Source organism: Triticum aestivum, chromosome 5B (genome assembly GCF_018294505.1).
Source record: "Triticum aestivum cultivar Chinese Spring chromosome 5B, IWGSC CS RefSeq v2.1, whole genome shotgun sequence".
NCBI classification, from domain to species: domain Eukaryota; kingdom Viridiplantae; phylum Streptophyta; class Magnoliopsida; order Poales; family Poaceae; genus Triticum; species Triticum aestivum.
Genome location: NC_057807.1, coordinates 422872155 through 422900048, shown reverse-complemented (window position 1 = coordinate 422900048; position 27894 = coordinate 422872155). Strand labels below are relative to the sequence as shown.

The window sequence follows — 27894 nt, the reverse complement described above, 5'->3', positions numbered from 1 at the left end:
TCCATGCCTACTTCCGCTAAAAATCAAATGGTGCAAAAATCCGACACGGTACTACCACACCTGGCACGTGGTACTATCGCGGAGGGAGCGGATGTAAAAAATTACATCCACCCCTACTTCTGCTCGTGTTGCTATGCTAGACCAGGACCCACGGTACTACCGCGCGCATGGGGCGGTACTACCACGTAGGGCGCGGATGTAAAAAATTACATCCGCCCCTACAGCCGCACGAGCGGCTGGGTCTGGTCCGAGGCCACGGTACTACCGCTCCTTAGGAGCGGTACTACCGTGGGCACCTACTGTACTACCGCAACGGCGTGCGGTACTACCGCGGGGGCCTACGGTACTACCGCTCCTAAGAGCAGTACTACCGCATGCCTCAGAACAGCAACACTAGGAATCCTTCTTTTTGCAAAATATGAAGAAAACGGAGGATGCTCCAAAGCACAGAGGGAAAGACGGTGTAAAGGGAGAAAACGTGTACGTGATTATTCCACCCGAACCTTTCCAACGCGGACCCCCTCTTAATAGTACGACTATCCTACGACTCAAATCCACCGAAAAGATCCATAGAAAAACGCCGTATTCAATAGTCTTCGAGGGGCACCAAACCGTCTTGTGCCTAGTGACGAATTGTCTGAGATACTCAAGGCACACGATTGTTCCGCAAGAGCATTGTCATCAATCACCAAAACACCTTAGGGATAAATATGCCCTTACACCGTGGCTACGCCTCCCCCCACTAGGTCGACGTGCCCTACTTGAGCCCAAGCTGGGTTGAAGCAGGCTTCATCACGACGCGTCCCACGAGCAAGGAGGGGCAAGGTGTCGGCCCTCCCATCCGCGACGACCCCCACCACCACACCAGCCACGCAACAAACACAGATCGAGATCCAGATCGGGACGACCCCGACCGAATCCTCACCCCCAACGCCACGGCGCCGCACCACCGCCTCCCAGCCTATCAGCCGCCGGATCATGATGTCCCTGAAACTTATGCAACATATTTATATTATTTGATTGTTTCATGCTAATTTTTCCCTAATAATAAAGTATGGATTGACTCCTTGGGTTCACCGTCGCGACATGTTTACGGTAAACCCCTATATTTTTATTGTAATCAACCCGCAGTCCTATTGTTCCAGTTAACCCCAATCGGCACGGACGAAAAAAAACCCTACCCGGAAGCCCACGACCTTTACCTCCCAATCCCATCTCCGCCAACAGTGAGCCGCCGCCGCGCGCCGCCACCACCGGCCCCCGCCCATCCGCCGCACGCCGCCACTGCCGGCCAATGCAGCCGCGCCCACCCCTACCCGACGTGCCTCCATCCATGCGGTTTTCCTCCGCCGGCGACAATCAAAGCCGGCTCCGCTCCTTCCCCAACTCATCTTTCCCCCGTAGGATTTGCCATGGTGACGGTGAGTTCGATAGCATAACGTCCAATAATCCTAGACGTACAGGTTCTTACAAGCAATTACGGGGCCTTCCCTTAAATCTCTTCGCCCCCCTGATTTCTACCCAGGGTGGTGCCGCCTCACTCTCCATCTATCCAATTCTGTTAAGCCAACTCAGCCCGTAATTAATCTCTGCCCGTAATTACCCGTACGTGTAGCATTGCTCCATAACGTCAGGTCCTAGGGATGGCCATGCATGGGTGGTTGTACCCCCGTAGGATTTGTAGCAACGTTAGCACCAGTACCTTCTCTGTCACACTAGTCGTCGCCAGGTACACCCATTGATCTCCGGGATCACCAGCCATGGCAACACTACTACCGTCCATGAAGTATACCCATGATGACAAGTTAAAAGAGATAACTCCCGAGGCGGCGCCTCCAAGAAGAAAACTACGTCAGCAGACTACAGTAATGGGTCTTCACCTGGATCCAAAGATGAGGAGCACAACCATAGTGAGTAGTGACGCCTAATATGATGGGAGTGACGATGCTCATGAGAAGTGTTGAGCTTGGTTGCATACCAACCAACTACTCTTCTGAGACAACAAGAAGGCAATGGTTGTCGGTGATTTTTTATGCTGCATTTTTTTATAATACAGAAATATCTTTGCTAAAATTACACGAATATTTGAGTGTACTTATAATATGAAGAGTTAAAAAAATAGTTTCACAGAAAAAAGTACAGTATATACTCCAAGAATGAACAAGTCAAGCTCAAATGCAGGAAACTTCAGTATATCTTCATCAACTCCAATGCAGACGTGACAAGCGAGGGGACGCTGACAGCATGGCGGCTAAGACCGACGCTCCCGGAGAAAGCATTGAAGCACTCGAGCTCCGAGGTGGTGCCAGCGATGCACCTCAAGTCGCCTTCCATCCCATGCTCCACGAACATGGCCATGTAACGCGGGTCCAATTGCATCATGGCGACTGTGAGCTCGATAGCGTAACGGCGGATCCAAGGGATGGCCATGCATGGGCGCCTGTACTCCCGCAGGATATGCAGCAACATCTGCACCAGTGCCTTCTCCGTCACACTTGCCCCCGCCAGGCACGCCCGCAGGTCTCCGGCTCCATGAATCGGAGCATCTGCACTGCGAGGCCGAGGAAGATGTTGAGGATTTTGTTCTTCTCGACCATGATGGCACTCAGCACCTGCGTAAAACGGTCATGAATTGTGATCAGTAATGTTTAGTACTCCCTCCGTTTTTATTTACTCCACATACTATGTTCATCTAAAGTCAAACTTTATATACTTTCAATAAATTTGTAGAAAAATATATTAACATATACACCACCAATCAATACCGTTGATTCACCATTGCATATATTTTCACATCATATAAATTTGTTACTGTAAATATTTATATTGTTTTCTATAAATTTGGTCAAACTTTGAAAAAATTGACTTCAGTTAAAGCTAATACGCCGAGTAATAGAAACGGAGGGCAATGTTTAGAGCATCTCCAACAGGCGCCCAAAAAAAGCTCAACGCACTAAACATTCGTTTTTTTGGGCGCCGAACAGCTCCAACAGATGTTGTAAAATATTGTGCGCGCTACGAAGTTTTTTGCACGCGCTGAAAAACGATATCGCGCGCAACATATTTTGTTCCGGATTGCGCGCGCTTCACAATTTGCACTACGTGCTTTTTTAGGCGCGTGTTTTTGGGCGTCTGCTAAATTAGTGTTGATCCCGGCGCATTAAAAGTGCTGCAGTGGCACGCTATAACTATTATTGGACGCGGAATTTTATGGGGCTGTTGGAGGTGCTCTTAGTCTACTCAGAAGCACAAGATGCAATTGTCCGTACCTTGGTGGCACCTGTGGTGACTCCTCTCAGGGGAAGCTGCCACTCGTCCCCGGCGTAGGTGCAAAGGTTGAGCAGGATTCTCGCCACACCGATGATGACGACGGCGTCACTCAGGGCCTCGACCAGCCGCTCCACGCCTCCGCCGCAAGCCATTATTATGGCGCCGCAGTTCGTCCTGCTTTCCAGCGCAAGCATGGCCAGCGCCTCGCCGGACTCCACCCGGATCGCGTCTGTCTGCCAGTTTCCTTTAGCCTGATCCTTTCCCGGTAGAAATATCGCGACCAGCTCTCTGACCACACCCCCCGTCCCGCCTATCTTCTCCCTCGCCTCCTTGTCAATGGCGAGGCTCGTCAGCACCTCGATCGCCAGCTGGTGCAGCTCGGACTGGACCTTTCCGTCACGCTGCTCCAGCACAGCACCTCCATGAGGTTGCTCACCGTGAACACGATGTCGGAAAGCTCCCTTCGTAGAAGCTTCCCGGTGGTCCCCGTCATGCCCGTCAGCCTCTTCACCACAAGTAGCGACTGCTTCACCGCCTTCAGCCGCATATCCGTCGGCGCTACCGCCTGTCCCCCGCCAGTGATGCTACAGTATGAAATGATCTTGTCGACGAGATTCCGGGTCTTGCCGATCTTGTCGCAGTTATCATGGTCGTACGCCAGCTTATTGAGGATGGAGAGGCCGAGGAGGTTGAGCTCGTCGAGGTCGGCGTACAGCAACGAAGCCACGGACTCCACCGCCCCAGGGATGCTGGTGACGCGGAGGGCAACGAACTTCCTCCCGGTGAGCATGGAGACAACAACCGCGGCCGATCTGCGCACGTCCCTCTCGGACGTGCTCTTCCAGCTGAGCATCTGGATGAGCCGCTCGATGGTGGGGGCGGACATGCCGATCTTGCGAAGCGTGGAGTCCTCGAAGCGGTGGGACTCGGCGAGAGCGACAAGGATGCCGGCCCCTAGGCTCTGCTCGTCGTGCGAGCCCGCGTTGAGCATGCCGTCGGCGTAGGACAAGAGGTCCATGTGCAGGCCGTCGAAGATGCTCCCATTCAGGCTCCGGGAGTAAGAGGAGTAGAAGAAGCGGCGGACGGCGACCAGGCCAGACGCGTTGGCGAGGTGGCACTCCTTGGCGACGCGCTCGAGGAGGCGGTGGTGCCCCATCCTCCAGTGCCACAGGGCCTTCTCGGCGAGGAACAAGAGCGACTCCACGAGCGCGAGCCCGTAGAATATGTCGAGCGCGGCGCGGCGGTTGGTCCAGTGGTCGGCGCTGTCGCCGCCGTAGCGCTGGGTGACGAGGCGGACGAGCGAGACGGCGACGCACACCGACGCGGACAGCAGCTGAAGCCAGTGGAAGACGTGGACGGCGGCGGCCCGCGAGACGGGCGGGCAGCACCGCCAGGGCGTGACCCTCTGCTGCCACTACAGCTCGTGGCTGCGGCCCTGGATGCGGGCGCCCTCGGTGAGCAGCAGCACGGTGATGCACCAGAAGTCGGTGCAGCTGAGCGTGATGGCGAAGCCGCCGAGCAGGACGACCGTGGCCCAGATGAAGGCCAGCGTGCCGAGGCGGCTCACGGCCTTCTCGAGGACCGCGAGCTGCATGGCCAACACGGTGAGCCGGTGCTCCGGCGGCGCCACCTCGCAGTCGTCGACGCCGAAGCGGATGCGATCCATCCTTGCCTTGTGTCACTTACGTACCGTGTGTCTGACAGGTGACTGGCTGCGTACTTGACGAGCGATTGCAGATTAGCCCGTGCTCCAGAGTACTACTTATATACGCCCGATTGCAGATCATTAGCCACGTTGCTAATTACGTAAAGTACGTAACCATCTCTACGTAAGTGTAGCATTACTGGTGCAGGGAGGACACGAGGAAGGCGTGTGTGCTTGGAAGAGCTGTCAATTCGGGTTCAGGGATGGAGATATTTTCTTCTTTATTCTTGTTACAGAGAATGTTGCTCCCTAAGGCAATGGATGGTATGCTTGACCAACTGCATTTGCAGGCTCGGCAGCTATGCACAACTATATTTAGGTTGGCCATAGTGGGTAACATAAGTAATATTATACACTTAAGACTCGCAAACATGCTTATATGGCAGACAATTAAAGAAGAAAGATGGTTATAGTAATATAGGTAGATACCGTAACATAATAAATATGATGCTACTATGTGTCATGCATGGCAATAAATGAGACCACCTATGATAGTAATCTATAATACTATGCACTATAGAGATAGTAACATAAACTAGTAACATGTGCATGTTACTACTCTAAGTTACTCCCCACTATGACCAGCCTTACGATACTTTTTGAAATCTTGCTAAATCTCAGTTAACTAAGACTTGATTATGTCTTAGTTGATGCTATATTTATGAGATCTTACAATGGAATTTGTGCAAATTTTCTTTTCACTTTTTTCTTTTACCCTTTTTAGTACAAGTTATGTCAATTGATTGAGACTGGTTAAGTCTTAATCGACTCTGACCTAGTCACATCTTTAAAAAAAAAGAAAATCAATGAAAATCATGAAACATAAAAATAAAAATTAAAGAAGAATAAACATAAAAAAGAAACAACAAAAGAAAATCCTATACCTAGCCATGTCCTTATCTGCTCTGGTGGTCACAAGGCAGTTATCAAATGATGTCATTGTTCACGCGTTGCTGTCACCGGCCAGAGCTTTCTTGATGCACCGTCTCTCCTCAATTTCCAGAAGAGCAAAGTGTTCGTCTGTTGTGGTCGACTCTGCTTATTTTCCATTCAGTTTTCATGCTACAATCATCACCTAAACAGATAAACTCCGCATTATTTAAATTAATCAATTGTTCTGTTTAACGCGGCATTGCTGTTAGCAATTACGTGAAGCTCTTTCGCATGCTTAGGGCATGACCAATGCATAGCCTCAGGGTGATAACCAATAGATCATGTAGGATCGGATATCAAAAAAAGTAGGTCCGAATGAAGCACCGGGATCCTCTGCAGGAAGCGGATGCTTGGAGAGAGAAAATATGATCCGGCGCATAAAGCTGAAAAGGTTGAAGTGAAGAATAGAGATGCATGTGTAGTGAGAGTCTTTTTTTTTCTTTTTGATGAGACCCACTAGTGCTAACTTGCATCGGAGAGAAAAATCAGTGTTAATGCCTCAAGCTACTTTTTCTCATGGGGCAACGTATTCATATGCCACCATAGTTCATGCCCTTAGTCAGCCATTGGCTTGGCCGTTGTTTGGCCTTCCGACACGTCATGTCCATAGCACGTGAACTTGGGTACAGGTTCTACTACAGAATCACAGCATCATAGATTGCAAATCCACCACCTGCCTGGCACGTGTCCCCTAGCAAAAAATCTAGGGTTAGAATGTCCTCCGACACTCACCGCCCAGAGTTTCTCGATCGCCATCTCTACGACGTGGATCACTTCCCTTGCTACTCCGCAAACTCTTTTTGTACGTAACGGTACATCTGCCACGAGTAAATCTAGAGTTAGACTATCCTATCATAGTTAGAAAAAGGACACATGAATGATACACATTCTCTCTTTTCCGACTCAAGATACTCTCTCTCTCTCTCTCTCTCTCTCTCTCTCTTAAATCCATCACTTTAATTTTCTTTTCTATAATTTGGATGATTCATATCTCTTAAAAAATCCATTTCTAAAACTTCTATATATTTGAACTTCTTGCGCCAAGATCTTCAGAACAAGATCAAACCAGGATACATTTGAAACACGTTTAATTTTTGAGATTTCACATTTCATATGTGAAACAAACCTATTTAGCTATTTCATTAGAAAAATGTGAAAAAAAACATATTTTTACTATAAAAATGTAAAACCGACCTATTTCACTCAAAACCTATTTATCCCAACGAAAAAGCTAATTTCCTGCCAGCAGGAATTTAGTAATAGGCGTGGACAATTCAACAGGTCCGAATGCTTTTTTCTTTTCTTCCTAACTAATCACTCAACTAACTCTTGTTTTTCTATTAGCTAATAGCATCCATGCACGGAGGAAATGCATGCAGCATGCATTGATCACTATTTCATGCATGCATACAAGTTAGGAGACAAAAAAAGATAACGTCAGCAAAGGATTCTTCCTATTTCAAAGCTTTAAAACGTTTTGTAGCTCAAACCATCACTCGAATTTAAAATCCATTTTCACATAAAAAATCATCTCGACGAGATCTTCGAAACTAGATCCCATGTCAGTATGTTTCGATGACTTTTTTTTCAGGTCAAAAGTTACCACATCTTGACTACATAAACTATCACGCCTACAGTACGTAACTTATCATGGTCTTTACACTAAAGTTACACGGGGTATGTTTCAACTAGTTTTTGTCCGGATCAAAATTTACCATGGTATTTGTAAATAAATTATCAGGTATGTAATACCATCGTCTAGCATCGGTGTCGTGTTTGGGCCGTGATGTGAGGTTTATATGCCAAGTTGTTGAATATTTGTTCCCGTATTCAGATTCAAAGTATGGTCTCATGATCGACACAATGTACTTGTTGTAAACCAAATACAAACCAAGCTATTTGATAATTTTTACCATTTGTATTAGTGTAAAAGAATATTTTTACAAAGATTGCTTCCTAGCCAAATTTACCCTCTCTGAATTATTCATCCATTATTTTTGTGAAAATGTTGTTGAAAAGATAACCCCGGTAGCTTATGTGCAAATGACATGATAATATATGCAACACATACATGATAACTTATGTACAAACACCATGCTAATATACACTCCGCGAATCTAATAACTTTTTGTACAAACACTATGATACCTTTGACCTGAGAAAAAAAGGTTGTTGAAAACAGAAACTTGGTAACTTATATGCAATTATGATTGTAAAATACGCACCACGGACCTGATAGCTTAGATACAAAAACCACGGTAACTTCGACTGCGAGGGGAATTTGGTTGAAACATACCCTCGATTGGGGGGGGTGTTATTGAAAGCGTACCCCTGATAATTTCAGTGTGGAGAGCATGGTAATTTACGCATCTCACACCTGATAACTGACGTACAACCATTGTGGTAACTTTGGCAGGGATGGGGGTTGTTGTAATACACCTTCGATAATTTCTGTGTGAATAGCATGATAATTTACGCACAGTAGACCTGATAACTTATGTGCAACACATTAATAACATTTGACGCGGAAAAATAAATCTGAAGATACATGTCCCCGATAATTTTTGTGTGAACTACACGGTAATTTACGCATCGGAGACCTGATAACTTATATACAAATACGGTGATAACTTTTGACCCGGTAACTCATGTGTAAATAACATGGTAATATATGCACAACTGAGTGGATAATTTGCTTAGTTCGGGTGTGATAACTTTTGACCAGAAGGGTGGGAGGGACTTGTTTGAAGTTAAACTAACTATTAGTGGACAATGGACATGCACATAAAAAGGAAACGATATGAGCTATGTCGGAAGTTAGCACTGCCCTTATGTGAATAGCATGATAACTCACATGTCGCAGACCTGATAACTTATTGACCTCAGTCCTGGTAACTTTGGCATGGGGGGAGGGGTTGATGAAATATCCCCTCGATAACTTTTGGGTGAATAGCATGGTAACTTACACATCACAGACCTGATAACTTATGTGTCTCGGTCCAGATAACTTTGGCGAGGGGCTTGTTTAAAAGCATACCCCCGACAACTTTCCTGTAAATAGTTTGGCACTATACGCATCGTATAGGTGATAACTCATGCACAATCACCGTAGTAATTTTAACCCGAGCTAATAAGAAGTTAGAAGGTTTATGCCCCGGTAATATCTGTGTAAACAACATGGTAACATATGTATCTCATGCATGATATCTTACTTAGCCCATAAGTGGTAACTTTTGATCCGAAATAAAAGTTGTCTGAACAAATCAACATAGAATCTAGTTTTGATGCTCTCTTCGAGATGGTTTTTTATGTGAAACCACCCAGTGAAAAATGAAATGTAGGCTGAAAACAAAAAAAATGAAACTGAAATGTCAACTTGTGAAACTATTATTTGGAATGAGTGAAATATGTTAATATGAAATCTTTTTAATGAGTGAATATGTTATATGAAATGAGTGAAATTTGTTTTGGAATGTTTGAAATCAGTTTAAAATGAGCAAAATATGTTATTATGAAATGGGTGAAATATATCATTATAAAAACTTCTTCTAAATGAGTGAAATATGTTATTGGGAAATGAGTAAATATGTTATTGTGAAATCAATTTTTTTAAACTCGTTCAAAATATGTTCAAGGTAGGTCTTGTTTTAAAGGTCTCTTCGGCATGAGTTAAAATATATATAAAAATTTGAAATTGGAATTTTGGTTTAAGAGATGTGAATGATTTTAAGTTAGCAAACGTCAAATAAGTGGATGAATTAGTTTGGGAGATAGAATGGGCAGCGCATGCATGCAAGACTATTGTACCATCTAACTAAAAGCTGACATTGGTGGGACCTGTGTACCATATTTGCAGGTTGTATAGTTGTGTATTCCCGAAGCAAAATGATTCGCGCTTTATACTGTAGAGTGCTGCATGAATCTTGAGACTGAAATGAGCGGCTAGGGATCTGTTGGTACCTACCGGTACCGGTCAATTTTCTGCTTTCCTTCCTACTCGAGCTGATCAAGGGGATGTCTTGCACACCTTCTTGGCCTTGGTGGTGAGCTTGTTCTAGGCTTTGGTTTTCACATTCTCTGTCTCATCGAGTTGAAGATGGGCTACGCATGAGGATCTAGTAGTACAGCTGGGAAGGAACAGGTGGAGGATCTTTAGGAGATATTAAACTTGCATGAGGAGGAAGATGGATACTTCGTTTGGGAGGACGAGATCCAGGAGCCGCCGACAGTAGCGAAGTGGCTTGTGATCACCAGGCTTCACACAACTTGAGGATTTAGCCCTACTGCCCTATACTCTGACATGAGGTCTGCTTGGAGCCCGATGAAGGAGGTAATCTTGAGGAGAACGGAGGAAAATCTTTTCACAATCCAATTCATATGTTTGGATGACTGTAATTAGGTCATGAAAATGAGACCATAGCTATTTAGAAACCAAACTTTGATCATAAAAGAGTATGATGGCTTCCACAATCCTTGTCTGATAGTCATGAGTAAAAAGAGGACCAAAACAAATGAGAAACAAAACTCTACTGCTTTGACAGTGATCCCAGGATCGAGGTGGGTCAAAATTGGAACATGACCGGGAGCAATGAAAACACTGGCACGGAATCACCTTGGTATGCTCCCTACTACGGAGAGAGCTCTAGGAGATTCAAGAGTGAGTGGGGGTGTCAATGATTTTTCTTCCTGAATCTCATTTCAATAAAGTTGTCTGTCGCAAGTTAGATTTTGACTTTATGCATGTAGAGGAGAGTGATGGTAGGGTTGGATGGCTATTTTTATTCTATAAACGAGATAATGAAGTTGTGTTGAATTATTTATCGCCTAATTTTTAATTGATATTCTATTCAAAAGAGGATACTATTGAATGGAGATTGACAAGATTCCATGGTTATCCATCATATGGGATCAACATCACCTGTCCTAGGACCATCTGTGAACCTTACATAATCATGGCTCACACCCATCACTACTGCAGGATGTTGCTAACGCGACACTACGATCAGAGGTCCTTCGAGAAACTGTGTGCGATGCAGTAATCGCAAACGGTGATGTAAGAGAACCGTCTAAAATATGCAAAACATTTACGATGACGGATGCATCCAACACGATTCAGATTTTAGTTGCGTGTGCGATGAAGGGCATACGGTTGATCCAGCAGAACTTTGTGCGATGGTGGTTGTCTAATCCAACCAGCTGGGTTTGTGCCATCAAACTTTGGGAATTCCAGCTTTGGTCCCTTAGTCATGGACTTCAGAAATTGAGCCCTCATATCTCTTTCATAAGCTCTCAGGTAATCTTCCCATTGCAACCGACTTCTAGGTTGCTAAAGCTGCTGCTGCTGGTAAGACTTGACCGGATTGTACATCATGAGAAATTGCATTATCAAAACTAGGTGGAACCGAACATCGCCCAGTGTTAGTTGGAGGAAGTTCAGTTCCAATGAAAGCAACACCTTGCCTCATTTTCTCCTATTCACTAAGTGGTCTTAGTGGTACATCCTCTGCTTCCTTGTGCACCACTTCTGCTGCTGGTGCTTTTTCTCGTGACACTGCATTTTGAAGATTGGGAGAAGGAATCCCCAAGGTAGAGGCAGAAGTGACACTCAGGGTGTTGAGCACCTCATTGATTGCAGTCAACTGACTTCCTAGTACGGCCACTGCAGTTTGAACACACGTAATCACTTTTGTCATGACATCTTTTTTTTCGGAAAAATTTCCAATCTATTCATCTTCAATCATGATAGTACAACGAACACCAGAAATAAAAATTACATCTAGATCCGTAAACCATCTAGCGACGAGTACAAGCACCGAAGCGAGCCAAAGGCGCGCCGCCGTCATCGCCCCTCCATCACCGGAGCCGAGCACAACTTGTTGTAGTAGACAGTCGGGAAGTCGTCGTGCTAAGGCCCCATAGGACCAGCACCCCAGAACAGCAACCGCCGCCGATGAAAAATAACGTAGATCGGAAGGATCCAAACCGAAGACACACGAACATAGACGAACAACGACGAGATCCGAGCAAATCCACCACAAAGATAGATCTGCCGGAGACACACCTCCACACGCCCACCAACGATGCTAGACGCACCGCCGGAACGGGGGCTAGGCGGGGAGACCTTTATTCCATCTTCAGGGAGTCGCCGCCGTCTCGCCTTCCTGAGCAGGACACAAACCCTAACAAAGCTCGAAAAAAGATATGAAAGCAGAGCCCTCCCACCGGCAAGGGCCGAGATCCACTCCGCCTCCATGGCCCTAAAGCCACCGGAGACGGGACGGACCGGCGCCGGCGCCGATGGGAGGCAAAACACCCTAGTTTTGGGGAGGCAGCGGCTGGCTACGTAATCTTGTTTGGAGTTCGATGCTTGCACATCCTTGCGCAGCAGATCCACTTCTTCTCTGAGACCCGTAGTTTCTTCACGGTTGGCAAGCACATCTTCCTTGAGCTGGAGCAGGTCAACCAGATCCGCCTCATCGATGCTCTGCTTCAAACGCCCCATGATATGAACTTAGGAAAAGGAATTTTACGACCGCGACTTGGCGGCAACCTGTACCTAAGAACAGATCCTTCCGCCGCCGTCGACAAAAGCCTCCGAAACAGCACCGCTCTCGCTAGAACCTGGGATTTGACCACTGAAACAAGTTGTTCCGGCAACCAGTTCCGCCACTCGAGCTGCCGTCGAATGTTCTACCGCCACCAACGCCGCCAATCACCGCCTCCAGCACCCCCACACACTCACCGTCGCCAATGCCCCCCAACACCGCCGTCGCCGCCGCCGGGAAATTTGGTGGAAAAGGGAGGGAAAAGTTTCAGCATGTCACCGCGTGATCTCGCCGCCGAGGAAACGCCTAGCTCATGATACCAATTGTCACACCCTTGAGGAAATCAGAAGAGGATTCGATCTACGATTTAGGGTTTATGGCGGAATTGGGGATCGATGGTAGTCACGCAAGGAGGAATTATATAGCAGTATCAGGTCGATGTAAAGTATACAGATAATGTGATTTAATCACTGATAGAAAATGACATGCCCACGCAGAGGACTTGGCTAGCTGTTATATAGCGCTCGTCTACGGAGGAGCCCGCAACGGAGAAGATCAGCCCATGCCAACGATCGTACTCCTCCGTCTCGCGGCGGAGGAGCGACTACGGCGGCTGGAGGCCGTTGTTGGTGTACTTCCTCGCCGCGCACTTCCTCGCGCCGTCCGCTCAGACACAATGTTGGTGCTCGGGGTCGTCCCTCTCACCGGAGCTGCGGCCGGAGCTCCACATTCTACCCCACATGGTGGCGTTCGGCAGCAGGATTATGCTCACCGACGGCGAGAAATAGTAATGGGATTGGGGAATCATGGCGACGAAGGGATAGGGTTAACTCATATCGGCGTCACGAACCCGTAGATATACCGCGTCCGGGGGGGGGGGGGGGGGGGGGGTCTGGGTCACCATAAAATGTTTTACGGGCCGAACGAGTATACAGGCTCTGTACTGGCAAAAAGAAGTGAGCCATGCCCGTGTACTCAGCCGGGATTCTGCGGGGTCTGTTAGAGTTGCTCTTAATGGCACCTCTATAGCACAGGCGGATCAAGTTCCAGTCACTTTTCCAAGGTTGTCCTCCATGTGCTCCTTGTTTTCTGTACATTTTTGGGCTCATTACTGAATAAGTGAGAAACGCCAAAACAACGCTAAGAGCAGACCATCAACAACACAAGACCAATGACATGCCCTCCAGCAGAACTGCAGAAGGTTCTTACTCCTGTTCAGGTAAGCCACATGGCATTGCAGCAAAACATGGTTCAGCACCAAACCCTCCTGAAGAAGCTCAAGCTCCACCAAACAGTTCTGCTCGACTCTGACCTTAATTTTTACCACCAGCTAAACCATGGCCAAAATGGTCAAAATAGCCAGGTTTATCTTCAGAAGTATTCCATCTTAGCTGACTCCCAAATCAACGGATGTATATACCCTGCACCTGTTAGCTTTTCTTTGGTGAAAGAACAACTGATGCTGCACATAGGCACTCTGATCCTGAAAGGTCAAATCGCACTATAGGAGCTTCATCTTATAAGGTTTTTGTCTGTGTCCCTGAGAATCAACACTGAATGGATGATGTAATAGAGGTAGATGCCACTGCAATTTGCTTATCCCCAGTTCAATCGTTTTGCTGGTGAAGACCTGCACAGCAATTAAACACTTCATCAGGTTAAACAATTGGAGTTCACAAGTGAAGACTGCAAAGATCAGGTGCATACAAAAGAACTTGCAGTAACAGCACTCAAGTCACGCACTCCCACATTGTTGCTATGAACAGTGGTTGGGTTCGCCGGTTTTCCCCCAGATCTCCAAGAAGTGGCATTAAATATGGAGAAAGTTCTTTGCTAGTAGCAAACTGGTGTCTTCTAGTGCTGGAAAAGCATGTTATACACAATTAGCCAAGGCAAACAATTGTGACGGGAAATTGACATGAAAAAATACAGTTTACTACTGAATTAAATCAATTAAACATTCAAGAACTGTGTAGTCCAAGCACCAAGGAGAATATAAATACTGCACAAACAGGCTACACTGCTACACTGTTTTAACAGTGAGGTATCATCTTGGTTAGGCTCTTCGTTTAACAAGTAGAAATTAACAAGGATATTTTTCACCAAAACAACAACTTATGTGAAGCACACTGAGAGTGGGAATCTATCTTTAAAAAGAGTGAAAATGTATTGGTGCATGTCTCATTGAAACACCCACAGAAAAGGGTGTCAAAAAGTAAATGGATAGCAGTATAGCACCACTCAAGGAAAATGTGCAATCATTTAAGACAATTAAAATATCATAAATTGCTTCTTAGTGCATATTTCACCCTTGATCAGCCAGCCATGTTGCCTGAGGGCAACTTCAAGAGGAGAGAGGGACTAGAATATGTTTATTCCTTTTTGTCTAAATAGGTGACAATGCTTAGCCTTATATACAATACACAGTAAGCAGGTTGCAAACAAATAACTAATTACAGGAGTAAGAGATTGGGATCTAGTTCGATCAGATAATTCTTCCCTAGGCTATGTTTGTTTGGGGTTGAGAGCTGGGTTATGGAGGTTTATGTTAACCTGACCAAAGTCTTTCAGACCTCTTTACACAGGACTAAATCAGCTTACTATAATTAACTATTCAAGAAAAGTATTCCCCGGACCCTTGAACTATCAAACAGAAAAGAACTGCAGCTCCTTTGTCCTAAGGAAAAAACAGACCTTCCAAAATCCTTATCCAGATAACTTCTACTTTGGGATTGTCACCTATATGCCAGACATGGGATTGACAGGGGCATCCCAGACCAGCCAGAGAGAGTATACCTCCATTGAACATTATATATGCAAAAAGGAGAAAAATGGAACCAAATATGACTAACTAACTGATGTATAGATTGCAAAAATGTTCTATGTATGCATGCATTACAATCAGAGGCGCTCACAAGGAAACAAACATGACCAACTAATTGATTATTAGGATTTAAAATGAGATAAAATGAATGCACTATGTATGCATGTATTACCATCAGACACTATAAAACCAGATGCGAGACATCCTGAAACACGATGTACTTCAACTAAGATAAGAAAAATGACTAGACATCCTGAAGCCCCATCGCCCTGATGCCTATGTTTCTAATATTTAGTTTAATGCTTTATCTGGCCACTGAATCATATCAGTAACCTAGAAGACATCATTTTCCATAGTAATTCATATTACGGAACTCATTTCTCTGCAATGTGAATATGAAAAGGAACCTAAATCATTGTCAGAGATACTGCATACTTCCAAATTGCATCTCATTTGGATCATAAACACTCAATTATTCAAACCTAGAAGGATAAAACACCTATCAAGTATCAACCAATCACTATCACTAGGATCAAAACAAACTATACAGAGGATAGAACACCTATCAAGTATCAATTGACATCCAATATCACTAGTATAAAAAAATTATACACAGCAAGCAGAACAAACCTAACATAACGATGGTAGTTGATCCAGGCAACACACTCCCTTCGACGATCCCCAGGATTTGCTTCCACCCATGGGGAAGTGAGTCACCCAACATGGCAGCATCGACAAACTTCCTCCGCTGCCTCTAAATCCCCCACTGCCCCTCTGATGCAAACCCATTCACGAACCCAGCAGCTCGGATTCCAGAGCATTATGTCTACTTGTCTAGTGGGCAAAGTTTCCACTGTTGACCTAATTAGTAGGTTCAACAATAGCTTCCATACAAGAACAAGGGATGTTTCTACGAAGTAAAAATGGGAAAGGAGGAAAACTGAACTTACTTTCTGCCTGTACAAGATTAGAATCTGAAAACAGTTGAAGGGACAGCAATAAACCTTTTTCAAATAAAGACACAGGCTCTAAATTAGTTAGCAACAAGAAATCATAGAGCTAAAGAATAATGCGATCTTTCTCAGAAATAAACATCCTTCACATCAACGCAATGTTTAACATAGATGAAGTTGTGGTTCCTAGAGATAAGCATGAAATGATAAAACATGAACTAAAATGATTAGGCTACATCCGCCCCATAGCCGACTTTACAGCATCCACGATTCTGAAGTAGTGGTAGAACAAAGCAGATTGCTCGCCCTCCAAGCCATCACGGTGGTGCCTGTTGCTGCCGGCAAGGTTGTTACATGGGCTACCCCCAATCACCAAGTCAAAGCCGCCAAATCTTCTAACAAACGTTGCAATTCTATCATCAGTAAGAGATTTCACGTCAGCAATCTCAATTAATGTGCCAGTTTGAGTCTGATCCCACCAACCCCTCAAAATCCTCCTATTAACTTCGCCTATCTCAACAGACACTACTGCCCTCATGTGGATCCCAAGCCTGTGAAGTGCTACCTCTCCTCCTCCGATACCAGTGAATAAAGATAGCACATTAACACCATTGGGATACATGTCCTTCAGCACTGACAGGTGGTAAGCAACGGTATCTACTTGGAACGAATTCCCAAGAGATTTGAACCTCTCTGTTTTGCCAACTCCCCTTGTGTGGTCCCTTGGAAAACCAAGCAGGTATTCTACCTCATCCGGCTCCAAATGAGCAACTTTGTTCTTCCCAACCCAGACAAGATTCCATTTTCTGCACTCATCCATGACATACTTTTGAACACTTTTAGGTGGTGGATTGCCTGAGCTTGCAAGAGCACATTGGATTCTTTCTGTCAATTTTGCACTTGACATGCTTGTCTGCAAACAATTGAGTTGCCTTCTCGGGTCCCAAGAAGGCCACCACTTCTTATAATGAGGAAAAGCCTCAAATATAGTCTTTGGAGGTAGAGGCAGGAGAGGAAATCTGTTCTCAATTGGCAAATTATGGATGTAGCCTCTTTTTCTAGCAGCTGCACACAAGTGCTTAGAATCCACAAACTCTGGCTCAATGTCATACAGGAATCTTGAAATTGTCGCCCATACACCTTTTGGAGCTAGTGCCACATTTTCATAGTAGAAGAAAGGTGGCCCAATAGCTTGTTGAGGAAGCCGTCTGGTCACTGATCGTAGCCTATCATTAGGCAGGTTAAATCCAACCATTGGATTTGGGAGAGGCATTGGTTCTTCATGGCTACCATCCAAGGGCCGTCGCTGTGCTGCACCTCCATACCGCTTCCGCTTTTTCTTGCTCTCTTCCATCAATCTTGCTCTCTTTCTCCCTCCCCAGCTACCAGTAACCTGTCAAATTATACACAAATTCCAACGTCCTTGCATCAAATTAAAAGAGAGAAACCATTTATTTTATTCAAATATACAGTCAAACCACAAGGTACCTCATAGTCAGACAAGTTCCCATAATGACAATCTCCTGCAGCCTGTGATGCATAGACTGAATCAACTAATACAGAGAGAGCGGCATCCATACCTAGAAAATTTCAAACATAAATATACATCATAAGGTGCCTTCTCCATGAAAGCATGACTGTCAGGTAACAACTTCAAAAAAGAGGCATACCACATCTGGTAATAGCCATATTTGCTTCATCTTCACGAAAGCCCATGTCTACTAAGGACTTGATCTTGTTGTCCTTCTCTGACATCTCTCTTAGGAAATCCTGCAGAGAGGCAAAGCAAAAATAGAGATTAGAAAATAATTTCTATATCTCGCTTCCTTTGCAATGCCAACTAAGTGACCAATGATAGGGAAATACAAGTGCACAACAACATCTACAAGGGCACAGAAAAGGAGGGCTACAGCTAATCAATGATCAGGAAATATATAACACATTTCTTTGGAAAGCTCCTACTAAGACTAGAAATTCCCCGATAAAAGCTAAAGAGAAAAAAGAAAGAAAATTGTAGAAAAATTTGACATGGTGCTCACTAAACCTCCATAATATCTAACAAGTCACCCAAGAAACAAGAGAAAAGAAACTGAACAAGAATCAATGAGATCGTTTGGAAACCCAACTTGTTATTCTCTGGTGCACTTATTCTTCTTAATGCAATGCTGCACAGCTCCTGCGTATTCGTTATGGGATTTTCTAAATTGGGTTTTTATCATTTATGCCACTAGTTGTGTCCCACTAAGTTTTGGCATTAGAAATTACAACTGCTCAAAAATGCCATCGCTTCATTAGATGTTTGCTCAGAAATGCCATTAGACATTGTTATTGTCAGGTCAAAGTGTCAAACCTGTTGACCATGTTATATGACAAAAATACCCGTAGACTCACATGTCAGTTCTCTTCTCTCTATCTCACAATGATAAGTGTGGAACCCACTTGTCAGGAGTAAGCAAGCAAATAATTTTAGAGGGAAATAAGAACGCTGTTGGGATCAAGTGGGACCCACACTTTGTCGTAGCGAGATGAGATAGAGGGAGAACTGGCATGTTGGTCCATAGGTATTGGTCATTATAACATGGCAAATGAGATTTGAGCTGACAGTAATGGTATCTAGTGGCATTTTTGAGCATGCACCTAACGAAGCGATGGCATTTTTGAGCAGTTCAAATTCCTAGTGGCAAAATAAGTGGGACATAACCAGTGGCATAAATGATAAAAACCCTTCTAAATTAGTGACTCTCTATATGTTTCTGGAAGAACATCTATGGATCGAATCCCTCCTGTTTCTCAGCTCTAACAGGTAGGTGTTGCTCTTCTGAGGTTGGCCTTAGAGGGAAGTTTGATGCAACTAGTCTGGTACCTGAAGTTCTTTCAGGTGATATGATTTTGTGTAAGTGAAAGTCAAAAGAAGAATCTTGAACTATGACATTTAAGTCAAGCTAAGTTTCCAACCCCACTTTGATTCTACTGAGACGAGATGAAGTAGGCCACATCACTAACTCTACTAGCAGTGCAAGATAGATTTATTTAGGTCCAGCAATATTCTTGCTTCTTTCTTTAGTATTCAGCATTTAGCTTGTACTACTTCCAAACCCTTCTGAGCTCAGTTAGATTATACCTATATCTTAGACTATATAAAAATCCAAGAGCATATTTGTTGTGTAAATTTGCATCTCTGAAGGTTAAAGCACATGTATGGGCAATATATTCTCTTGGATATGATCATATGAAACTCTTGCATAGCACCCATTAAGAAGAGAAATCATAAGAGAACTGCTCAACGCATGCATATGGCAAAGATTTCACATCATCACATGTATCAGCATACATATGATCAAAGATTTCTCAGTTACCGAACTAATGATAGAGAATCAACTACCTCATCACCAGAACTATCAGGGTTGGGCTCTCTCCCATCAGCATCATCGTCTCCATCCCAGTTTTCAAAATCAAAATCATCATCATCTTCAACACTCTGGGGGAAGCAGCCAGAAGTAGAGCAATTACCCACTGCAGCGTCATCACCCAGTGTCTGCAGTTCACATGACCAATTGTAACATATAATTCTTGCCACCGTGCAGCAAAAGCATCATAGGATAAACTAAGTAGCAGAATCATATGGACAAATACCTTATACGTGAGAAGTAGTTCCAGCAACGCATTTGCATCACTGTGCCCTGAAAGCAAAAGCCTGGTTAAAACAGGAGGGCAAAGGCACAAAAAGACAATGAAATGAAATTGATTAATTTCGGTATTACCAATCTCCTTAATTCCCTTCAAGACCATCTCTTTCGGGAAACCCATTAACACATATCCCTCGACTAACGAAGTGGGTGGAGCTTCCTCGTTGGCCCACCCATTAGAATCCTTTAGACAGTTGCATGAACAAATATCACACTATGATCATAATAAAAAATCATAGATAGCACTTGTTCTAAAAGACATAATTTTCTATCAATCACTATCCGCCGTACCAGCGTGGAAGGACCAGCGGCATCCAAGTTCCTGAAGGCCGGAGCTGATGAGGGTTCAGCCTCACCATCACTTTCCCACTCAAACTTATCACTATCATCGTTATCGCTAGTCCAGTCCTGTGACATGTCACATGAGTTAAGCACATCTCGATCCATGCTGGAAAAAACACTACTAGCAAAGCAATTATAGAGAGTAAAATCATACAATTGAGGAATTTTACTGTGCCACAAGCCCAAAACAACAAGATATTAAAATTGAAATCTCTATCAAAATCAGCGCCAGAAGAGTATACATCAGTACAATTAGAAACATCGGTTATGGGGATGCCTAACAAACTTAAGAGTGAACATTCAGAGGTCCAGAAGAAAATTTCTCTGGGAACTAGAACACATTCTGAATAAGAGGGCATTTACCGGACGACACTGATCAGATTGGTAAATCTGAAAAGGTGATAAGATTAAACAGGTTTGCCCATTTTGTCAGCTGGAATAAGATTAACCAAAAAAGACACTACTGTAGTACAGCTTGGCGGTGCATGCATCAAATTGTTAAACAAAGATACTTTGCGATCGAAATTAACTGCTCAAATGCATGAGGTGAAGTGCCAGATTAGTAAGAATTTTGGACCATATGGGTGGACCAGTGTAACACAAACTAAAACCGTAGGGTTCCTTATGCTATATGCCTGAATTCTGATCACAAGAGTGTCAACATGTCGTCATGAACGTCATATGAAAAAAGATCATGCACGATTGAAACCGAAGACAAAATCAGCACAGCCCCATTCAACTCCACGGTCCAGAATGCACCAAGTAAGATTAAAAAAAATAGATTGAATGGACCATAAAGAAAAGATACACATGAGAGTGTCCTATGAAGAAGGCATTCAGCTTGTGCTGGGTTTACCCTCCTCCCCAAAAAAGAAAAAAAAAATGGTGCTGTGAATTCACCTATACAGATCGATATTTTGACAAAGTATTGCAGCAGAGTATTTGGCGTAATCCATTCATGACCTATGTGCGAAAATGCAGACAAGGATCAGTGAGCTGATCACATAGTACAAGAAACAGACTGAGGAGCTAATGAGACGATGGAACATGAAATCCGGTGAGTGCTATATTCTGAAATCAGCACAGGCCGAGGCCGACCCAGTTCTAGTGTCTGGGACACACCGAGGAAGGGGGGAACATATTTTTCGATCGAAGAAACCACCAAAATCTCAGCGTGCGAACCAAATCGTCTACGGAGAGATCTTCCCGACATCTGGGGGAGTTAGTTTGATTCGATTTGCGCCGTAGAAAAGAGAAAGGATAGCCCTTTCCGAGTGTTTCGAGTCAATCGAAATTGAATGTAGTGCGAAAGGAGTCCTAGGTATAGTAGAAATCATATGAAACGCAATCCACACATAAACATTACTAAGCATTCCATTTCTCAATCGAAAATCCCTTGAATCATAGGGCCCAGAGATCGGCGTAACAGAGGAAGGAGAGGAGAACCTACCACCATTGTTGATCTGAGAAGACGCGCCCCCTCTGGCCCTCTCTTTCTTTCCCTCTGCGGTAAAGAGGGGGAAGGGGAGGAAGAAGCGAGCACGAGGAAGAGCGGAGGCGGAGGTGGAGCTGCGGGGGAGAGCGCGACGGCGACGATAACGGCGACAGCGGAGGAGCGGGCAAGCACACGAGGAAGGGCGGAGGCGCAGGAGGAGACCGCAACGGCGACGGCGACGGCGGAGGAGGAGGCGAGCACTGGGGAGAGCGGAGGCAGATGAGGAGGAGAGGGCAACGGTGATGGCGACGGAGAGTGGGAGACGGACGACAGCGGCGCGGCCTCCTCTGCCCCTCTGCGCTTTAGACGAGGGGCAGGCGAGACGAGGCTGCGCTGCACAAATGTGCTGCTGCTGGTGCGGCCTGCTATGCACACGGACGTTTCTTGGGTTTTCTTGGTGAGAGAATGGAAGACGGGCGCTAGCCTTGGTTCTCTCTTGGATGTGTCGCTGCGCACACAGGGCTGGTTACACAGTTTCTGTGCGCAGCGCACATCTCAATCTATGAAGGAGGAGAGAGAAAAAGCATCTCACATTGATTGTGATAATAATGAAGCCAGATTCCCACCTTATCAGGCTTTGACTAGTCGGTGGGAGGCTTCGTTTTTAAGTGTTTTTTAGTGTTGATAAGGCGGTGACGATTATCTAAAGATGGAATAAATTTCTCTCTACCTAGTCCATGTCTTGGCGGTGCATCTCCCATTATCGAAGGGTGTGTGGAAGTGTGTCGCCGATGGATCTCGCGGAATACGATCTCTATCGTCTTTGATGGATCCCCGTTGATCCGGTCTTCATCGTTTGCTTTCGTGTGTCTATAGTTTCGATTATTCTGATCTACACTTTTCTTCATCAGTAATTGTTATTGTTCTGATGTGATGGTTTTTTGGGGCCTTAGCACGTTGACTTCCCAACTGTTTATCACAAAAGGTTTGTTTGGATCCGGATCCGGATAATGACGAAGCAATAGTTAGAACACATTTTTAACTAGAACAATTATGCCTTCCATACCAAATATCAAGTTGTATCCATTCCATTCCATGACGACAAAACTATGTCCCTTTGATTCAAAAAATTGTCATAAGAACTGTAAGGAATGACAATTTTCCTATATGGGTTGTATGATTTGTAGGGTTGAGCCTCATCAGAATGTCTGCTAGTGTTCATTTCGATTATGAGAGGCGATTTCCTATGCATGGTGGTAGCTACGCATGCATGGTGGCAAGTGCACACCCTTTGTCATAAGTGCCTTTTTTGATATATGAGGTGTCAGGTTTCTTATGGCATTGGCACAAGTGCATTTTTGTTGTATAGAAATGACCTTTTCTCACTTATGTTGGTCTTTTTATTACCTTTTTGACACAAGTGCCTTTTCGTTGTGTAGAAAGGGACTTTTCTCAGTTCTCTCCGTCTTTTTGCTTGCCTTTTTGGCATAATTGCCCGTTTGCTTGCCCGCCTGGTCCAAAGTCACGATATTTTCATTATAGAGTTATTTTTGATAGTCCAAAATAATCTATCAAAACAATTAAAGATAAAACTCGGGGTCGTGCGTAGCTACCACCATGGGTAGCAAATTATTTTTGTTTGGATTATATTTCATAAAAAAGCCATCCACTCAAGCCAGATTTTTTGCATTGTGTAGCAAAAAATATCATGGGTAACCAAATTCCTTAGGATTTGAGTAGCCATGGCATTAAAATCCAATGTGTTTTCCATTCTTTCTTTTTTTTCTAATCGTGTGCATAAAATAGGTCCTAAACAACTTATTTTAAGAGCATGTATGGTCATTTATCATTAACTCTTGGTGGTGCGTAGTGTTATACAATCTAGATTTGTTGTGTTGTCTTCATTATTAAATATGTTGTTTGCAATAGCTAGGTCTTTTTTTAGAACCCACGAGAAATCTACGCACCCTTATACTATTAAGACATGTATGAAGTAATAGTTACAACAGAAAAGTCCGGAAAAGGTAACTTGCCTTACCACGTCATCCACCACGGACTGGGTATATGTGACACAATGTCACCCAACTTTGCAGGGGCGGAGCCAGCGTACAAGCGTTGGGTTCAGCTGAACCCAACGACTTTTCCTGGCCGGGGTACAGGTATACGTATAGTATGTGCATGAACCCAATGAAAATTAAGGCCTGAACCCATCAACTTGGAATGCAACGCTAGTGAGAAGCCCAGAAGCCGACAGTGGATTCCCTCCGTGCTAGATAGGCCTGATCGTGGCTTCTTGCCTATTCTCTTTTCCCAAAAAAACGCGCGTATAGGGCAGCCGCCAGCCGCACGACCTATTGCGCTCCTTTTCCCTTCCTCCCCTCTGCGATCTACTCTCGTTCGTCTCGATACCCAACGACAGTGATGCGCCGACAAGGGAAGGTCGGCTGCGGCAAACCCCCCAGACCAAATTCGAGGTACTGACTCACGTGGTCAGATCATCAAATCCCCCACATCTCCTCTCTGTTATGCATGCCCTGGCCAGTTGCCCATAGTTTTCTAATTACTTATTCGGTTAATCCTTGTAATTTGATTGATCTAGGCTATTGAATTGTATTTCTGAAAAAACGATCATCAGATTTAGATAATGATGCAAGCAGTTCAAGGTCACATTAGACGTAAATGTCATCGTGAGTATTCTTCTGAAGCCTTCTATTCAAAGAGAAATTAACATAGATGAGTTAAGATTCGGCTGGTCGGAAGATAATTTTCATGTACACAAGAAATCCTAGGAAGCAAGATGATATTAGGTTCACATATTTAACGAATGGACCTTACATGCCACTATTTAGTTATGTTTATCCACATAGGGATATTGAGATGGATGGAGATTTAATCCAGGCTGGTTTAAAGAAGGAAATTGTTAATTATTTTGCAAAGAGGACTTCATCATGGCATTTTTTGCTATTATTTGTGGTTTCTTACAAGTTAAAGATGTTCCCTAATGAGTTATTTATCTTCTATGTAGATAATTTTGAATTCTATTATTGAAAAAATCAGAGGTAATGTATTCATTTTGTTGATTGTTGAGGCTGCCGGCGTATCTAACAAAGAACGAATGTAATTACTTTTGAGGTACCTTAGCAAGCGTTCATTTATAATTGAATGTTTAGTTGGAGTCGAAGATGTTATGGAAACATCAGCAATTTTTGCTCTTAAAAGATATTCACTAATATTGCATCAGGCATATAACAGGTCAGAGGACAATACTATGATCAGGCAAGCAACATGGATGGTGAGTTCAATGGCATGAAAGCAAATATTTTGCAAGACAAGTGACCTTAATTATTACATCCATTATTTTGCTCAACAACTCTAGTTGGTTATTATGGCAGTATTAAAGAACCATGATGATATTGCAGATTTTTTCTACATGATCACCATTTCATTCAATGCCATCCAGCTGATATGTCCCGCACTCTTTCAATTTTCAATGTAATACAATATGTGATAGGTGATGTCATATTTCTATTCCTTATGTTTTTTTCAAGTGCTAAACTCGTGTTGTAAGATGGTATAAATTAGACTTCATACTTAATTATTTCATACCAAATCCTCATAACAAATCAATAAGTGAACCCAATGGCAAAATTTTCTGGCTCCGCCCCTGCAACTTTGAGTGAATGACATGTGGGACTAAGGTAGGTAACTTCATTGAACTTGCATGCATCCATCCCGTCTTCACAAGCCCAATGAATAATTCTATCTAGACTACATCCACCAACTGGCATCCATTCACGACATTGATTGCTGATCTTGAGTACTACGTAGGCAGACGGAAGAGGCTTGTTCTTTAAAATGTCTTGGTTTTCTCGAGACATATCGAGTGCAAGGTGCAAAATTCCACGAGTTCAAGCGCGAGAGCCCATAGGAAATCGCTCATTCGCTGAGCGTTATCCGTGTAGAAGCCTCTAGTCACTCGCCAACTCAAGTTGGGCTTGCCCTATCAATCGCCACACATGAAACCACACTTCACACGAGTAGACACAACCTGTCATGGTGAGCTTACTCCCCTGGGTTTAGGAAAGGACATGGTAACACAATTAACTGACATTTTAGGTTGCATTGAAGGTGTTTTGCTAATTAAATGTTTAGGTGTTCACCTACAACATGATAAATTAAGAAGAGAAGATATCCAACCTATAGTTGATAAAATCCTCAAAGTCATGGGAAGCTGGAGAGCCAAGCTGCTTTCCTACTCCACTAGGTCAACTCTCATTTTGCGTCTCCAGCAACTCAATATATTTGCTCCCTTTTTTTCTAATCCCCTAAATGGGCTTTGGATATGACTAATACCAAGCTAGCTCACTACCTTCTAGAGTGAGTTTGAAAGGAATAGTAAACTCCATATGGCCAACTGGCATTTAGACTCTACGAAGAAATAACATTTTTTTCAAAAAGGAGGATTACCCCAGGGCTCTGCATCAAAATGATGCACACAACCATCTTTATTAATTATTCATCAGAGTCTGACAAAATTATTATAGGGACCAACCCGAAGCCACCTACAAGGCGAACAAAGTCGCTACACATACAAGTATACAGATGTGCATGTCCGCATAACAGACACAATCCAATCCAATGGCCTTAAGGCTATCCGGTCTAGGCGTCCCATAACGTGCACCGCCTACGCACACTCTAGGATCCGCCACTGTCATCTTCTGCCATCCCGTCTTCAAGAGGGGTCACTTTAAAGATCCTACCAGTCCCATCTGCCATCGACGTCACCACGACACCAAACAACGCCACCAGCCTATGTGCGTCAATCAAACCACATCCAACACTAAGACTCCACTGCTTCATGCCGTCGAGATCCACCGTCTTCGATGCGGGAGATGTAACACCGTTCCACCTGTTGGCCTCTCCAATGGACTGCTGCTCCAAGACGATGCCCTTAGGAGGGAGAATGACACCAAAGTGTCTGTCATAATCCGATCCAGGAGACCCAGATCTAGGGTTTCCCCCTGAACAACTACCACCTGGAGGAAGAGGGGCACGCCATCTACAACTGACGACGTACCCAAGCGGTGCCCACCGCCACTTAGCTCTCACGACGACGCCTTCAAGAAGGACATGGTGCCAAGAGCGTCGTCGTCGCCCCAGGGTTTTTACCCGAGAGACCGTGAGGTGGGAAAAGCTAGGGCGGACCCAAACGACGTCTCCAGGAAGAAAAACGACACCCTCGGGCGGCGGCGCCGTCGCGGCCGGCAGGAGCCGACCAGAGAATTATCCTAATCCGGATCCCTACCTCCCGCTCTGCCCCATCCCAGTGACCGGCTAGCAGCGCGGTCATGTCCGGTAAGACAAAGTGCACGTCGCAGGGAATGGAGGAAGAAGCAGCTCGACGTCGTTGGTCGCCGGGACACCAACCCGCCGGTGGATAGCCGACCACCCAATCTGATCCCCGGCAGTCCACATGCCCAGCCGCGCCACCGGACAGGGAGGCCATCCCAAGGGGCTGCCACCCCAGATCCGAGCCCCTCCGCCCCAAATCTGGCGGGTTAGTGCCAACCCTGCCGCCACGACCGTCACTTGGACGCCGACCGACCGCCACGCCACCGCGTTCCAGATCGGGTCCACCGTGGACCAGACCGGCGACGCCGTAGTCGGTCAGGGCCGCTCCCTCGAGCCAGGGCGCCTCGCGCCATCCTAAGACCGGAGGGAGGGAGCGTTGCCTCCACCGCCGCCGCCACACGCGCGGGCTTTACCCGGCTTCGACCATCGGTGGTGGCAGAGGGGAGGGCGGGGAAGGAGGAGGGGACCGACTGTGGTAGGGTTGGGGCCCCTCGATTGCGCGCGCGGGAGGGGGAAGGGTAGGGGAAGGGAGTAGCGGCCGCGATCTGGTGGCCGTTACGATACGGATTGAGAGTGACGAAGAATCAACATGGGTTCCCTTTTTTATTTTAGATATGTTAACATTTGATTGCTTGGCAAGTGGATAAAAAGGATATATTAGAGATGATAACAATTTTTTCCTATCTTTCGAGATCCACCCTACAATATGAGGTAAAAAGGCAAAAAAGGTGATTTTAGCCCTTATAAGAAGAAAACGGATTCAATCCTCTTGAAAGAGATGGGTGCCCCGGGGAGCGCAGACATATGTGGTGTCAACTGATGATGCATGGAACCTTCATACAAACTTGA

At 44.9% G+C, this 27894-nt stretch overlaps 1 protein-coding gene and 1 pseudogene across 2 annotated transcripts; both read right to left on the bottom strand.

The window, feature by feature from the left end:
- Positions 1 to 3098: 3098 nt before the first annotated feature.
- LOC123114829 (uncharacterized) lies at positions 3099 to 4684 on the bottom strand (annotated as a pseudogene).
- Positions 4685 to 16337: 11653 nt separating this feature from the next.
- On the bottom strand, positions 16338 to 22175 carry LOC123112231 (DNA (cytosine-5)-methyltransferase DRM2). Of its 2 annotated transcripts, XM_044533170.1 has the most exons (8): positions 21709 to 22175; positions 20208 to 20324; positions 19992 to 20100; positions 19864 to 19910; positions 19613 to 19765; positions 17901 to 18000; positions 17719 to 17810; positions 16338 to 17623 (listed from the first exon to the last, which is right to left on the bottom strand). In XM_044533170.1, exons 1-8 carry the CDS (start codon positions 21712 to 21714, stop codon positions 16463 to 16465), a joined length of 1785 nt encoding a protein of 594 aa, XP_044389105.1. In that variant the 5' UTR covers positions 21715 to 22175; the 3' UTR covers positions 16338 to 16462. The 2 variants fall into 2 exon arrangements, with proteins under 2 accessions (XP_044389105.1, XP_044389104.1); XM_044533169.1 differs by having other exon boundaries at positions 19864 to 20100.
- Between the last annotated feature and the right edge of the window lie 5719 nt (positions 22176 to 27894).

Excerpts from the sequence above, each read along its gene's own strand:
- LOC123112231 (XM_044533169.1), bottom strand. Across the intron at positions 20,101-20,207 it reads CCGCTGGTCCTTCCACGCTG|GATTCTAATGGGTGGGCCAA; the intron begins GTACGGCGGATA and ends AACTGTCTAAAG. Across the intron at positions 17,624-17,718 it reads GGAACTTGTCTGACTATGAG|GTTACTGGTAGCTGGGGAGG; the intron begins GTACCTTGTGGT and ends ATAATTTGACAG.